The sequence below is a fragment of the Podarcis pityusensis genome, assembly GCF_964106645.2.
Source record: "Podarcis pityusensis genome assembly, chromosome: 6".
NCBI lineage: Eukaryota > Metazoa > Chordata > Lepidosauria > Squamata > Lacertidae > Podarcis > Podarcis pityusensis.
In genome coordinates, this window is record NC_138030.1 from 33,277,156 (window position 1) to 33,293,922 (window position 16,767).

Sequence of the window (16,767 nt, forward strand, 5' to 3'; positions counted from 1 at the left end):
AATTTGAAACCATATCCTTTACTTTTCCTGTGCCGTTTTGCCTTATTGGTATAGTACAATGCAAATCTGTCTCAATCTAGAGTTGGCATCTCTCAGAATGGCCACAGAGCATTTCTTTGCACAGAAATTAATTTTGCCAGAAATGTATCCAAAGAGAATGTTATTGACCGGAAAGTAGGATTTCACCATCAAATACCATTTCCCACAAGAAAGTACTTGTGTGATCTTTAAATGCAAAACCTGCTAGCACTTAAGTTTAATTTTGTCACCTTCTGTGATCAGCTATAAATAGTAGAGCCAGAGCTGTCTGAGATAACTCTTGCTTGCACCAGCATCCTCTTGGCTGCTGACTGGCCAAGACACCCGCAATTCTCACACAACCAAATCCAGATCTTGTGCAAGCTCTCCTAGGGTGTGTCTAGGCCAACAGCATTTCACACAATCTGGTGTGTGAAATTGTATGACGGGGGCAATGCAGGTCTCACCACATGGTCAGGTCTGCCCCCATTTAGCACCCCCCATTTAGAGATACAAACCTAATCTATAGAGTTGTTTTCTACTGTCCCTCCCCTTAGCCTTGCCTTGTTCTTCTTTCTTTCTTAGAATCCTTTTCTATGTTTATATTTCAAAAGTGAATTCAGTATTTATTCAGGCGTGGGGGAAATTCTGTGCTAGCCTGCAATATCTAGGAAAAGGAACCACACAGAGATTTGATTCTGGCTTAGGGCGGGTCAACACATATCAAATGTCAACAGGGTGCTGCAATAAGAGTACACGGAAAAGCAACTTGGCAGGTCAGTCACTCAATCCCTCCTTCCTCATCCACTTCTCAGAGATTCTGTTCTGAGGCCTGTAGTTCCTTCAGCTGATCTGTCCTGACTGTCTCAGCTTCTCTGCATTCTACTGCCAGTGGGACTGCGGCAGAAGCAGCACTATGTAGAAATGGCATTTTGCCTGAGGTACAGAACAGTATAAATCCCTGCTAAACTGTAGCACTTCCTCAAAGTGTGTGTGTGTGTGTGTGTGTGTGTGTGTGTGTGTGTAGATATAGATATAGATATAAGATTTATATACTGCCCTTCATTAAATATCTCAGGGCTGTTCACCAGCCCATACTTTCTGGTTGCAAACCCAAGTCCCACCTTTCAGACTGAAAATATGCCCAACTTCACTTACAACTTATTATTCTATTTGTCTGTTAAAATATTGATATCCCACATTTTTGAACCAAAAGGTTTACAGTATTTTTTATTTTATTTATTAAAGCAGAACCCTATATACATATATTGTATTAGCAGCCTTGACCGCATTGCTCAGGAATTCTAAGAAACAAATGGGTCAGTGCAATTTTGAAACCAGTGGTTAATCAATGCAGTCCTGAAAGTTACAATCCACCATCTTGATGCAAAAGACTGTCCAGGTTTATCCAAAAGTACATGAAAATCTGCTGCTTGATCTCAGGCACCATCGTGAATTGGGGGGGGGGGTTAAAAATCAGTATAATTTTGATAGATGCAGTCTGCTGTCTTGAACCATTTTTATTCAAACTTAGATGAAAAACTGCTTCTTGATCTCAGGAACCGGGGAGAATGAGGCAGGTGAGGACTCTGACCCCAGGGTGGAACCTAGTGGGCTGTTATTTCATCAACCCATACCAGTCCAACCCCTAGCCACAACACTGCCTCCTGTGTAGCTGGAATCTCGTTCCATTCAGCTCCCACAGGTAAGCCTCCAACTCTAAAGGAAACATCAGCTATCAAGGCCAATTCCAAGCTGGTCCTCTCTCCTCCTCTGCCATCTAGGACATGGGAGAAACCACTGCTGGCATGAACAGACAACACAGACACATAAGAAGGAGTTCCTGTTTGCTTCCTCAGACCGAATATGCACCCTGCTGGCTGTGCTAATGCTATACCTGCTCCATTCCATAATAATAATAATGATAATAATAATTTATAATAATAATTTATTTATACCCCGCCCATCTGGCTGGGTTTCCCCAGCCACTCTGGGTGGCTTCCAACCAAATATTAAAAACAATACAGCATCAGACATTAAAAACTTCCCTAATAATAATAATTTATATAACAGGGTTCCAGGGGCATATCAACTGTTAGATCAATGTCTCAGCCTTGCCCCTGTTGTGCCTTTGACTCTTGCTTTGCTTATGTATTGTGCTGATTAGAGCATTAATGCTTTTGGTAGAAACCGTAATCTGAGTTCAGGCTCTTCACACAGCTAAGGTCCTTCCAGTACTAAATGGAGAGGCAGTATGGTGTAGTGGAAACAAGAGTGTTGGACACGGACCAGAGAAACTTGTGCTTGAATCCTTGCATGGCCAGGAACCTCACTGGGTGATCCTGGCCAAGACAAAGACATTCTTCCTTTCCTTCTCAGCCTAAACTACTTCACACGATACTCATGAGGTGAAAACAGGATAATTGCCGTGAATGCTATCTTGCATCCTTGAAGGAAGGGTGGAATATAAATGTGACTACTAATTATTATTGTTGTGACTAAACACCATCATTATCTTAATCTGTTTTCAATGTTAATATGCTTTTTATTCCTATTTTGGCTATCTGGAACTGTTATTATGCTGCCAATTTTTATCTTTATTATAGTATGCTTTATTATAGTATGCTATATATATATCAATCCAGAATGGAGAGTAGAAAGGAGAGTTTATTTGGATATGGGATAACAAATCAACAAGGGATCTCCATCTCTAAGGCTGCATTCACAGGCCAGTTCATTCTGTTCACCTGACATCCCCCTGTTACTTTCCACATTATATCTGAACTTTCGCATGATGTAAAAGCCACTTCCAGAAATCCAGGAAAATCTAGAGCAAGTTCAGCACTTGTTTCTGTGATATTTGCTATTTAAAAAAATCCGCTTGCTGTCCCGGAAATCCAGAAAATCGTGGGAGTTTTGTGTAGGGCTGTGCATTGGATCCTTTCGGAAAGTCGCTTGTGGAGCATCACACCCCTCAGGATTGCCCCCTCCCCTCAACAGCTGTTGAGGGGAGGCAGCAATCCCAATTTCTAACATTCCTTTCACACTGTAGTACCTTCTGCTATGAACAAGAGTGAGTGCAACCCAGCAGTATATAGGTACTGAAGTGTGAAAGGAATGTCAGAAATGGCTAAAACTAAAACAGTGAATACAATTTCTGAGTGCAACCTAAGTCCACCGAGGCTTGTGCAGTCACATAATTGTAAACCATTTTGAACACTGAGGTCACTGACACGGAAAACAATATTTAGCCACAGTAGAAGATGTGCCATCATTCAATGCTAATACATTATCAGTGGATCACAGATTTAATTTGAGATATCTGACATCGACTATGACAAGTACAACAAATAGATCCTGAAGTCCAATGGTAACACCTCTGTTAAATTCTGCTTCCACCTCATTTAAGGCTCATGCAGAGATGTCTTCATGATTTTGCGAAGGAAAATGTTGTGCCTTCGCCTTGCTTCAGCTCCCCAGTCAAACAAGCCCTTTCAGCTGCTTCACTGTCCAGTTTGCAGATCAGAACTGGAATGGTTCCGTGACTCTGGGAAACGATATTTACAGCAGTTTGCAGCTTCAAGGACACACCTCCAGTAGTATCATGTGGCAGCACAGAACTGATCACAGGTGGCTGCATATTTCCATCAGGGCCGACGACAATGGAATCCAGAAGCCTAGCACCTTTTCCAAAATAAACACATGGTTCAAAATTGCTACCAGAAGGATATATGTTTCAAAACACAACATGAAAAAGTCGACCCCAAAGCATAAAGACACTGCAACATGGAAACAGTTAGTTTAATCCATGTGTCATTTCCCTGTGCCAAAGGAGGAAGCCTGGATGACATAATGGTTAGGAAGATCACACAGAAATTTGGAGGTCCAAACTGCCCCCCGCTTTCTTTAATGACTCTGCAAATCACTTAAGGTACCATCTTGTTACTCTATAAGGGCATGATTGTACTCTCTCAAGTCACACATCTGTCTAAAGACATGTGCAAATATGGTGCCTATTATATATGTTTCCTGGATTCTCTTTAATACTCCCACTGCCCTTTCAAAACACCACAGAAAATACTCTCTTTCTCACAACCCTTCTAGATGCCTATGCTCAGAAAGAGCATGTCAAATCTGCTGAAAGATATATGTAGAACATAAATACTTCAAGACAAGATGGCATGAATAATTATGGTTATGCTTATTACAAATTGCATAGTTCAATCACTAGTTCTTCATGCTGGTCTGGATACTGGCTAGATTTACCCCTCCTGCCAATACTTCACACCTGTGCAAAATAAATTGTCCTATTTTATACATGTATATTCTGTACCTGGGGTATCAGGTGGACAGCTGTAAATTCCACTGACATCTGTGAGAAACACAACTCGCCTAGGAGAGAATTTCTTAGCGAGAACCTGCAAGAGGAAAAATTGAACAGGACCATGTAAATCTGCCTTATGTTGAGTCAGGTCTATCTAGCTGAGTTGGATTCTGCTCTCACTGGGCAGCATCTCTCAGTAACTCAAAAAGTAGCCTTTCTCAGTCCTCAGATGACAGAAAGGAAACCAGGGACCTTCTGTATTCAAAGCATGTGATCTACCATGGAACTATGGTTCTGTTCTAATTGTGCAACTTAAAATCTGAGGGCCACCTCTTATATTAACCTTGTATCTGAAAATGCAGAAAACGTACTATGAGAATTTGTTTACTTCAGAGGAAGAGAGAGAATAATAACAGCAAAACCTCCCTGCAGCTTAGGCAATAATTTCTTTAAAACTATTTCCTGATGTTCATACAAAATATTTATGCACAGTTACAAAAGTGACATGGAAAATTATATACAACTTGTAGAATGTAAATGATCAGTTTAGGGGTGCTTGTTAATGAAAACAAGAAAGAGACTTATAGCACATTAAAGACTAACAAATGTATTGTGGCATAGGTTTTGGAGGACCACAGTTTGCTGCATTTAGTGCAGTGGACCATAGTCCACAGAAGCTTATGCCATAATAAATTTATATGTAATTGTGATGGGACGATGAGCTGCTTGTGTGTAAAATCCAAGTCCCTCAGAGTTTGGTCAAGTTTGCAAACCTCTGTCTGTAACGGAGCCCCTTAAACATGGCTCCGTCAGTCGCTGGCAGATTCCGACAGTGGTTGCTTTCGAAATCGCTTCCAACATAAAAGCTCCTTAACGGAAACACGTCTTCTGGACTCTCTGCGTGACAGTTTCCGGCGAGGAGTGGGTGTCCCTACAGGAGGTCCTGAAACCTCCCCACTGTTTTCGCTGGAAGTGTCTCTGAGCCATCCCTCCAGCTCACTTTCCCTCAGCTCAGCTCCTCTCCCCCTACTGGTTCCCTCTTCAGCTGCTGAGTCTCTCCCAACCTGTGTGAGCCCTTTCACTTCCCTTCCTTCCGATGGCAGTTCCCTGACATCCACCTCCCCTCCAGGGCCCCCTTCATCCCCTCTCGCCCCCTCCTCTACGGGCGGTGAGGAGGCAAAACCCCGGAATGAACTTCCTTCATCTTCCGATGTCTCGAACACTTCTCTCCACCTGTTGCGGTTCCTGGTCTCGAAGTACTCCTCCTCCTCAGAGTCCATCTCCCCTTCCCCTTCCGAGTCCGAGAATCCTTCCAACTCCTCCTCCTCATCGGTGGTCCCAAAGTATTCCCTCCGGAACCTCTCCACAGGCTGAGGTTTCCTTGGGAACCTTTGATGGAACGTTTCTATCAATACCTCGTCATTGATATCTTCTGCCATTACCCAAGTGTTTTCTGACTCCGGTTCTCCTTCCCACGCTACCAAATACTCCACCTGATCCCCCTTCCACCTGGCGTCGAGGATTTCTGCCACATGGCTGCTGCATTCCCTTTCTTCTATGACCGGTCCCCGAGTGGCCATCCCTTCTCGTCCCCCCTCATACGGTGACAGTAACGACCTGTGAAATACTGGGTGCAGTTTCATGTGGTTGGGTAACCGGAGCCTGAAAGCCACTGGGTTGACCTGTTGAATGACCTCAAAGGGACCCAATCTCCTGGGTCTTAATTTCTTACAACCTCCTTTGAACGGCAACCCTTGGGTTGACAGCCACACCCTATCTCCCACCCTTATGGTTTCACCTTCCCTTCGGTTCTTGTCTGCCTGCCTCTTGTATTCTTCCTTCGCCCTTTCTAAGTTGAGTTGGAGCTGACGATGGATTGCTTCCATTTCTTCTACAAAATGCTCGGCTGCCGGGACGCTCCATCTCTCCCCTTCTCCCCCTGGGAAACCCCTGGGATGACACCAATAATTAGCCAAGAAGGGGCTCATCCCTGTGGACACATTCTCGGCATTGTTGTAGGCAAATTCCGCCAGCGCCAACTTTTCTACCCAGTCATTCTCTCTGTCATTGACATAACACCTCAGGTATTGCTGGAGGACACCATTTGCTCTTTCCGCCTGCCCGTTGGTTTCAGGGTGCCGGGCAGTCGAAAAGTTGACCTCCACCTGCAGTAAGCTCATGAGCTTCCTCCAGAACCTGGAAGTAAATTGTTTTCCTCGGTCTGAGACCACCCTCAATGGCACCCCGTGCAACCTAAAAATGTGTTCTACAAATAACTTCGCTGTTTCTTCCGCCGTGACTGCATGCGAGCAGGCTACAAAGTGGCACATCTTTGTTAGTAGGTCTACCACCACCATGATGGCTGTTTTCCCCTTGGACTTCGGCAGATCAGTCATAAAATCTATCGACACTGCCTCCCAAGGTCGTTCTGGGGTTGGTAAGGGTTCTAATAGCCCCGCCGGTGCCCGCCTCTCCCCTTTGGCTCGCTGGCATTGCTCACACCCTCTTACATACTCCCGTACATCTTCCCTCACCTTAGGCCACCAAAATTCCCTGGTGACCAACCACATGGTTTTGTGTTGTCCAAAATGCCCCGCCGTGGGGCTGTCGTGCAACTGCTTGAGTACCCTCCCCCTTAAGTCTCCTTCAGGGATATACAGTGCCCCTTTGTAATACAAAGCTCCATTTCTTTCCTCGAAACCCCCTGGTTCCTCTCCCTCACCCCTAAGACCTCTGAGCTTATTCTGGGCGTATTCATCATTCTCTGTTTCCTCTACCAGTTCTCTTTGTCCCACCAATGCCGCCCCACACACCCAGCGGTCCTCTGGAATGACATGTCTCTCTTCGGGTGCTCCCTCCCCCTCCAAATATTCAGGTTTGCGTGAGAGAGCGTCCGCCCTAATGTTCTCTGGGCCTGGCACGTAACAAATCTCAAAGTTAAATTTGGAGAACTCCTGGGCCCATCTCACTTGCCGTTGGTTGAGCACTCGTGCCGTCCTCCAATACTCTAGGTTCTTGTGGTCAGTGCACACTTGCACCTTATGTTGTGCGCCAATTAGCAGGTGCCTCCATCTCCGGAACGCCTCATGAATGGCTAGTAGTTCTCGGTCATACACCGTGTAGTTCCTCTCGGATTTGTTCAGCTTTCGCGAAAAAAAGGCACACGGTCTCCACTCTGACTCCTCCTTCCCTGGCTGCAGAAGCACCGCCCCAATCGCTCTGTCTGATGCGTCAGTTTCCACTCTCATCGGTTTTTGTAAATCCACATGCAGGAGTTGTTGTTCCGAGGCGAAGGCCCTTTTTAGTTCCTCAAATGCTCGCTCCGCCTCCTCAGTCCAAACGAACTTCTTCTTACTGCTGAGACAGTCCGTAATGGGCGCCGTCAGGTGGGCAAAGTTTCGGATGAACTTACGATAGAAGTTCCCAAATCCTAGGAACCTCTGCACATCCTTCCTTGTTTTGGGTGTTTTCCATTCCAGCACCGCCTGGACCTTGCCGGGATCCATGGCCAATCCCTTGTCTGACAGGCGATACCCCAGGAATTCCACCTCCTTGGTATGAAACTGACACTTCTCCAGTTTCACCCACAGCTGGTTGGCTTGCAGCCTGCTCAACACTTCTCTGACGTCTCTCACATGCTGCTCCTCATTCTCAGAATACACCAACACGTCGTCTAAGAAGGCCACACAATTCTTGTAAAGCAAAGGCCCCAGGACGTGGTTCATAAACGATTGAAAGCATGCGGAGCCTGCTTGTAGGCCGAAGGGCATAACTAAATATTCAAATGCCCCTAAAGGGGTGAACATGGTGGTTTTCCATTCATCCCCCTTCCTTATTCGTATCAGGTTGTACGCCCCCCTTAGGTCCAGCTTTGTGAAAATCTTTCCCTTCCGCACCCTTGTCAAAATGTCGTCAATCCTGGGCATAGGGAAAGCCACTGGTTCTGACACTGCATTTAAGGCCCTGAAGTCACACACCAGCCTCGGCTTGTTCGTGTTTTTTTTATCCACAAAAAACACTGGGCTGCCCCCCACCGCCCTGGACTCTCTGATGAACCCTCTCTTCAGGTTCTTGTCAATGAACTCTCTTAGCTCCTGCATCTCTCTGTCTGACATGGCGTACAGCTTGCCTACAGGGAGCTGTGCCCCAGGGAGTAAATTGATTTGACAGTCAAAGGGTCTATGCGGAGGTAGTTGGTCAGCTTCCCTTTCGCTGAAGACGTCGCGGAGATCTGCGTATTGTCGTGGTACCTTCACGTTCTCCGTTACTTCAGTCCCTGCTAGGGTGGCTTGGGCCCCTGCCAAACCCTTTCCCTCTTTGCAGTGTTCTAAGCAATGTGCTGAACCAAAAGAAACCACTCTCTGATGCCAGCCCACCAGCAGATCATGTAACGCTAGCCAGCTCATCCCCAATATAATGGGAGCTCCTCCCAAGGTGGCCACATTAAACGCTATCAGTTCGGTGTGCCTTGCCACCTTCATTATCATTGGGACGGTCTGCAAGCTGACTTCTCCTCCCAACAGCTCCCTGCCATCGATCGTGGTCACCTGCAGGGGGTTGCTTAAAGGGATCGTCTGTATCTGGTGTTCAGCTGCAAACTCTTTGCTCATGAAATTGCAGGAGCTGCCTGAGTCCAACAGCGCCTTTATCTTTAGAGGGTGTCCGTTTGGCAGCTCTAGCGCCACTTCTATCACTAGGGCGGGTTTAGGAGGTTCTGGCGTGGGCACTTTCACTGCTCTTTGGCCTGGCTGCTGTGCCCCGACGGTGGCAGCCAGGCGTTGGCTTTTACTTGCTCCGGTATTTCTTCCTCTCTTCCCTCCACAGCTCCTACCATCCCTTGCCATTCCTTCCTCTGGGGGCAGACTCTGGCAAAGTGACCTGGCTGTTGGCAGAGATAGCATTTCCGGGCGCCTTTTCCCTCCTTCTTTCCCCCCTCACTGGGCTTTGAAACTGCGCGCGCGCGCGCTGTTCCGATTTCCATCGGCTCTGCCGGCGGGAAAGTTGGCTCTGGAATGTCTGGAATGCGGAACTCCTTCCAACGTTCCCCCTTCCCTTCCCGCCTCTCCAATGCTCTCGCCTCCTGGCGCGCTCCTATGGTCAGCGCTGATTTGGTCAGCTGGTCCATAGACTCCGCCCTGGGCGCCCGGGAAAGTTCGTCTTTCACAGCCGAAGAAAGCCCTTCTTCAAAGAGCATTTGAATGGGTTCCGCCGATAGATCCCACCCCAATTTATGGATCAACATGGTGAACTCAGTCCAGTACTCACGGACAGATCGGCTCCCCTGTTTGCAAGCCATTAACTGTCTGCGCACCACTCCCTGTTCAATATCGCTGGAAAACATCAGATCCATGGCGCGAAAGAACTTCATCGTGTCCTTTAGGACGTCACTATTCGCTGCCATCAGGGGTCTAACCCAGTCTCTCGCCCCCTTTTCAAGATGCCCAATCACGAAAGCCACTCGTGATTCCTCGTCAGGGAATTCATCAAACTGCAGATTGAGGGCATATTGCATCTCTGTCCGAAAGCCATGATAGTCTTTGGGCTCCCCCCCAAACTTCTGCACCAATCCTGGTACCTTTCTGACGAGCTGGGTGTCTTTCCCCTTTTTGTCTGCATCCTGAGCCCTCCTCTCCTCAAGCCTCGCCGTCTGCAGCGCTAGCTGGACCTCCAACACCCGGTACCTTTCTTCCAGGCTTGGACCCGCTCCAGCTCCTGCTTCTCCGGTTCCGGCTGGGTTGCTCATGATGCCTTCTCCTGCACAAGCTGCTCACGGAGACTGTCGGAATGCTGTGATGGGACGATGAGCTGCTTGTGTGTAAAATCCAAGTCCCTCAGAGTTTGGTCAAGTTTGCAAACCTCTGTCTGTAACGGAGCCCCTTAAACATGGCTCCGTCAGTCGCTGGCAGATTCCGACAGTGGTTGCTTTCGAAATCGCTTCCAACATAAAAGCTCCTTAACGGAAACACGTCTTCTGGACTCTCTGCGTGACAGTTTCCGGCGAGGAGTGGGTGTCCCTACAGGAGGTCCTGAAACCTCCCCACTGTTTTCGCTGGAAGTGTCTCTGAGCCATCCCTCCAGCTCACTTTCCCTCAGCTCAGCTCCTCTCCCCCTACTGGTTCCCTCTTCAGCTGCTGAGTCTCTCCCAACCTGTGTGAGCCCTTTCACTTCCCTTCCTTCCGATGGCAGTTCCCTGACAGTAATTTTGCATACTATGCACATTTTTATTCCCCCAAGGCAATGCATTTGTATGTTATTTTCACAAATATGGGCTTTTGGGCATATGTTGCCTTAGCAATGCATTTTTGTACACATTCCTTGGCTGGAGAACTGCATTGCAAAATTCAGAGAAGTACAAATTTCAGAGGATGGCTGTGTTTCAGTTTGCATATGGTTTTGGAAAGTGATAGGTTCACCATTAGAAGCACATTGAATCAAATGTCTTCCCCATCCCTAGCTGCCAGCTGAACTACCTGACAAAGATGGGAATGACCTATTAAGGATAAACACAGTGCTATTTACATATTGGTATGCATGAAATTGAACTCATCTCTCACCTCAATGATTTTATCTCCAGATAAGATGCAGCAGTGCTGCTCCGAGTCCAGAGCACAATCACCATGTAAAACGGGGACATAGCCCGAGTCTAAAACATCCTTCACTGTATCGAAACCAGCCTGGATGACATTCTTGCATGATGTTTTCCAGGTTCCAAAAGGCTGTGGGAGAAAGACAACAAAGGCAAACAATGCTGCTTGTCTCTGTCATTCAAGACAGCCATTTTCCCCCAAGCTGTTTCCTATGATCCAGCACTTCAGGTGCCAATCAATATATAATACAACAATTAGATTAACTGCATCTAACAATAAGACTTCCATCAAACTGTTACAAATGTAATGGAAAAGTCATTTTGCAATGCCAATACTGCTGACTACTAATGAATCAAGGAATATGAAAAGTTGCTAATTAAGGCTACATGCACTTTTGGGGTGGTACGCAATGGCTTGTGTAACAGACATTGGCTTATGCCACAGAAATTCTGGTTTCTCTTTTCTCCTCCTGTCCCCAAGTCCTTGAAATTTGCTCCATAGGTTCTTCAACTTTCCAGAGAATTTGGAATGGAGGGTAGGGGGGCAGCTGGCTGCAGGCATTAACTGACACCAGCTCATGGTACGTTATATCTTACTCTTTGCTTTTGGGGCTGCTTTGATTCCTGTATGTTTCCATAACAGGGCATGAAAAGGGATTTTTTAAAATAAATTCCCTTACTTTCTAACACTGAATGATGCTGTAATGATCTCTGGCAGGCAAGCAGTCTGATAAGCAGTAACAACTCTCTGTCAGTTTTATGCAAGTTTATTTACAAGAAAAAACACATCCAGAGCACAGCCTCCCGTGTGCTCTCATTAACAGTAGTTGCTCAGTCTGACTCATTGTCCCTCCCACAACAGGAAGAATGCCAAAATCCCGCCTTTCCTCTCCTTTCTTCTCTGAGCTGCTCCAGCCTCCTAGTACGGGGACTGAACGACTGGCCCGTCTCCTCCCCACTCCCAGAAGACACAGCCTCAGACTCTGGTTTATCTGCTAGTTGCCTGGCAATGCTCGGGCCAACTTCCAACTCTTCCTCTCCTTGGGAGCTAACAGCTTCTTCCCTGGGAATGAGGGGAGCTGGGCTGTCCTCTCTAAACTCTGAAAAACAGCTTTCCTCTGCAGAGTCGGCCCCTTGCTTGCTTAGCTCAATTACTGAGGCTGACCAGAGCTGTGCTCTGGGGGGCCACGTTCCTGACTGGTACCACTTGTTTATTAAATTGTAAATTGTCTTAACACATGGATATCTCAAAAGACAAGTATATAGATATCAGTAAGATACAAATATATTTAAATTTAATTAATTAATGAGTTAAAAATGATTACATTCAATTAAGTTCTTTAATAGGTTCAACATGCATTGTGAAAAGTCAACAGTTGATGTACAGCAGACCTGTACATGACCATAAACACTCCTCAGTCTAGGACAACTTCCCAATTCCTCCCATCCACTCAAATGTCCTTGCCATTCTTTTCTTCTACTCAACCTCAACCTCATTTTATGAGGTCCCGGGAACTGGAGCCGCCTAAAGCTGCCATCTCATTGGAGTTCAATCCCTTTTTAATCATTTCCCCTCTCTCTCTCTCTCTCTCTCTCTCTCTCTCTCTCTCTCTCGTCTTTTAGAAATATTCCCTCCCAGGTTCTAAGTAACAGTATTTTATTGGATAAAAATGATTTGATTTTTGTTACTTTTTTCTTGACTGTATGGCTTGGGGAAGCTGGGCTGTATCCAATGAACTTGTTCCGTCTGCACAAGGGTTTCCACTTGCACAACACAACTTTCCCCTCTCCCCCCCCCCTTGTGCACCCCCACCAAATCAGCTCCAGAGGTTTGGGGAACCCTCTGGAAAAGAGTCAGGGAGTACCAGGGGAGGGGGTGAGGCAGGAAGTTCCATTGCACAAATGGAAATACTTACACTGACAGAATGAGTTCGTTGGATAGCACCCAGTATGTTCTTTGCCCTGTTGTTCAAGAACAAATTGGTAGACTTCTGTCGTGTGTGTGGCACACGAAAGTCAGAAAGGAATTGCTTCCGCTTCTTTTTCAGAATAGTAGCTGCATTTGTCTATTGTACTAAATATATCTGCATACCTACTCAAGAGAAACCTCACCAAACACAAAAATGTAGACATGCATAGGGTTGGGAATTCTAATAGGAGGTAGCTATTGTTAAAACTGAAGCAGGGCAGTGTTTATTCCAGATTAATTAATTTCAAACACTTTTATCTCTGGCTCCAAAAGGAGATGCACCTCTCAACAGGTTAGACTGGGAGAATTCCCCTCTGGACCATTTTATTATTATTTTTTGCCCACTCTTGCCCTAGAAAAACAGAATAACCTAAGAAAGGAGAAACAACAGGTGCCCTTACCGAAATGCCCACAGCTGGAATTCCATGGCTTACCAGTTCTTCCGTCACCAGATGGTTTAACTGTGAGAAGCAAAAGAGTGACTTTGAAACCCCAAAAGCTTTCCTATCTCAGTTTCCTGTACTCAGTTTACAAAATGAGTTCTGTAACAGTATTCTTGGATAACAAAGGCTGGGCCGGCTAAAGAGGTGGTGGCAGCGGTGGGAAGCAGGAAAGCAAAAAGTATGTTTCTTAGGTCTTGCTTCAGATCCTTCACACAGAACAGCATATCACCTTACCTGGTATGCAGTGCTGTTCTTAAACTGTTCTCACACCTGGACATGCAGGAGATTGTTCTAATAGCCAATAGCAGGGATATCCAATAACTGCGGATATCCTGGTTTTAATTTAGCATTTTCTTTTCTTTGAGCACAAAGGATGTTTTTTGGCACCAATGACATCACATGCTTTTTCTAAGTGTGCCAAAAGGCAAAAACACTACAGTACTTAGGCACACATTCACAATGCACTGGGGAGAGGGGGTTGCCTCTAAATTTCTGAGCTGGAGGGGCGCACCACAGCATTGATCTGATTCTATGCCAGGTCTATGGGATCCCCTGCCCCTGTCCAGAAGTGGCACCAACAACCACAGTTAGTGCCAGAATGACCCATGCTTCAGGACCTATGTTTGGATGCTCTCGTTTCCAACACAATTAGAATTGCCTTTTGTTACATTACATATCAAAGAAACCACAGAATGCCTACAGGCAAGTTTCAAGGAAGCAGGGAGCTTGTTCTCTAGCCTTTGTCTGAAAGTAAATAGACTTCAAGATGGCTTAGCGATCTCTGATATCCTGCACACATGCTAAGCCAATTTGGGTCTTGGATGGATGAGGTTTCAGCCCTGCTCTTTAATGCCAGCTTGAATGTAATGTAACCATTTATGGCACGGGAGGAGCCATGCCAGGTACAGGCATTAGATTCCCCTGGAATGTTTGTCTGAGGCTGGACAGTGAGCAATTGCTCCAGGCTGCAGACACCTTGGACTCCAGTCAAAGTAGCATCACTGCTATGATATGATGCAATGGTTCCGAATGGAGTTATCATTCAGCACCACCCTTGACATCTTTTCCTGCTTGTTGGAGCTGGAAATGTGTTTGTTTTTGCAGTCCAAAAAAGGACAATGCTGAAACTCTGCACAGAACCAGGATTTCTGGAATCTGTTAAATTTCAGTGATCCTTCTCTATTATTTGAGGGTAAGGGACAAAGTACTTGGCAAGCAGGCAAGGGGAATTCTATCCATTTTAGTTTCTTTCCATTTCTCAGTTTTTCGGTCTTAAGTTCAGTTCCCCACATTTTCACATCAATTTGTGATTATTATTTTTTTAAGTCTTCATGAAAATTCATTAGCATTGTGGTATAAATTTCTCACAATATACACATTTTTGTATGCAGTTTTGCCCCAAACACATTTTTTGCAGAGCAATTTCCGCTAATATAATGCATTTTTGTATGCCATTTTCACTAATGAATGCATTTTATGCACATTTTACCCTAACAGATGCAATTTTGTAAGCATCTTTTCATTCCAGAATTGTAGTGCAAAATTTGAAAAAGTGCAAATTTTGAAGGATGGCTGTGTTTTTATTTTCATATTGATTTGGAAAGTGTGAATTGGATAGGTTCACTGTTAAATGTAAACTGAATCCCCATCATCATTCGTATGTATTATTAAAGTGATCTTTGTAAGTCCTGGACAGTGAGTTGTACAACACTACTATTGGTTTATTGAACATTAATCTCCTTTAACTGCACAAACCTAAAGTACCAAGATGTGTGTGAATCCCACCTGAAAAATACAGGAGGCACCCTCAGAGAAGTGGCTTGGTATCATTATTACTCTCCATGCATTTGAAAGGCAGAAACATACTGGAAGGGATGGACTTGCACCACAAAGGCGTAGTAGGGTAGGAATTACTTCTGAATAAGAGGCTGGCTTGAATTTGCAATCCACAGGTCATAGAGCTGAGCTCAAATTGGCCCAAGAAGGGAACAACAGATCAACTTTGCTGTAAAGTCATAGACTCCCCATTAGCACAGAGCTTCAGATTCAGATTTCTCTCTCTTAGTTCAAGTACATGTTGATCCAGAGAGCACTGGGCTATTAACGGAACAGTGGGAGAACAGGCAGATTTCACCCTCTGTTGTTCCTTGTAAGAGATTAGCAGAAAAGTTTGGGAGAAGAGAGCAAGAGCTGTTTATCTCTATAAACCACCATGAATGAGAAGATCTGTTCTGCATTAAAGAAACTAGCTATCAGCCATGTGCATGATACTCTGGTTTCTCTTCAGATCGCACTCAGCTATGTGCACCGAATGTTGAAACATACTCCTAGCAGCACATTTGACAGTAACTGATTTCATTTGCTTTGTGAAATCTTATCTTGTTTTACAACTTGACTACCACACGATCTCTCGTCTCGTCCATTTGCCTCAGGGCCCCAGCAGGAGCTGCAGCATAGCACAGGGGTGGACAGGCGATCTGAGAACATTTACAAGGCTGCTGAATGAAGCCGTTGGATACCGGTTGCAGATTACCTTGGTGACAGAAAGCCTGGTCAGACACAGCCCACATCTCAAATTGTCATCATCAGCTGATCTTGCTGATGTCCCCGAGGCAATGCCGTGTTCCTTTGCTTGGAAATGGCCAAAGGAGCTGGAATAAAAAAGAAAAAGTTGGAGAACGATGTTGTCTCTTTTCATCTATGAGGCTACTGGAAAGCTAAATGTATAATCTGCTCCTCTAAGGCACTCAGAGAATAAGGAAAGGTCTTGCCCCATGAGGGAAGAAACTGAATTAATGAAAGGCATGCTCACACTCGTTGTTTATGACAAGTCTCTACTGATCTGAGGCATCTGCAATCTCTTTCTCATCCGCTTCTGTCAGAAACTATGAAATGTAGCTGAAGTGTGTGACCCATCTATATGTAGGATTAAATGTCTTGAAAGATAGGTAAAGGTAAAGGACCCCTGGATAGTTAAGTCCAGTCAAAAGTGACTATGGGGTTGTGGCGCTCATCTTGCTTTCAGGCTGAGGGAGCCGGTGTTTGTCTGCAAACAGCTTTCGGAACACCGTGACGGAAACCAGAGCACACGGAAACACCGTTTACCTTCCAGTTGCAGCGGTACCTATTTATCTACTTGCACTGGCATGCTTTCGAACTGCTAGGTTGGCAGAAGCTGGGACAGAACAATGGGAGCTCACCCCGTGGCGGGGATTCGAACCGCCAACCTTATGATCAGCAAGCCCAAGGGGCTCAGTGGTTTAGACCACAGTGCCACCCACATCCCACTTAAATGTCTTGAACACCACAGCAAACCCTCAAAAGATATCTAAAATGGTGATGTGAAAGCTTAATCATGTATACCAGGCAGCATCTGAGCCACAGGCAAAACCAGTATTTTGTAATCTCATGTCTAATGGCTGTATGA

General features: G+C 45.6%; 1 protein-coding gene across 2 annotated transcripts in view; it reads right to left on the minus strand.

Annotated features, from left to right (window-relative positions):
• Positions 1 to 3,307: 3,307 nt before the first annotated feature.
• Positions 3,308 to 16,767, minus strand: part of LOC308479311 (uncharacterized protein) — a 41,383-nt gene continuing 27,923 nt past the window's right edge. The window contains exons 2-6 of one of the 2 annotated variants that reach the window (XM_081009905.1): positions 15,874 to 15,991; positions 13,299 to 13,358; positions 10,897 to 11,058; positions 4,352 to 4,436; positions 3,308 to 3,702 (exon numbers count right to left, since the gene is read on the minus strand). In XM_081009905.1, coding sequence (XP_080866031.1) covers positions 3,446 to 3,702; positions 4,352 to 4,436; positions 10,897 to 11,058; positions 13,299 to 13,358; positions 15,874 to 15,991 — 682 coding nt within the window. In that variant the 3' untranslated portion in view covers positions 3,308 to 3,445. The remainder of the gene's footprint in view (positions 3,703 to 4,351; positions 4,437 to 10,896; positions 11,059 to 13,298; positions 13,359 to 15,873; positions 15,992 to 16,767) is intronic. The other variant, XM_081009906.1, reaches the window with a different exon arrangement.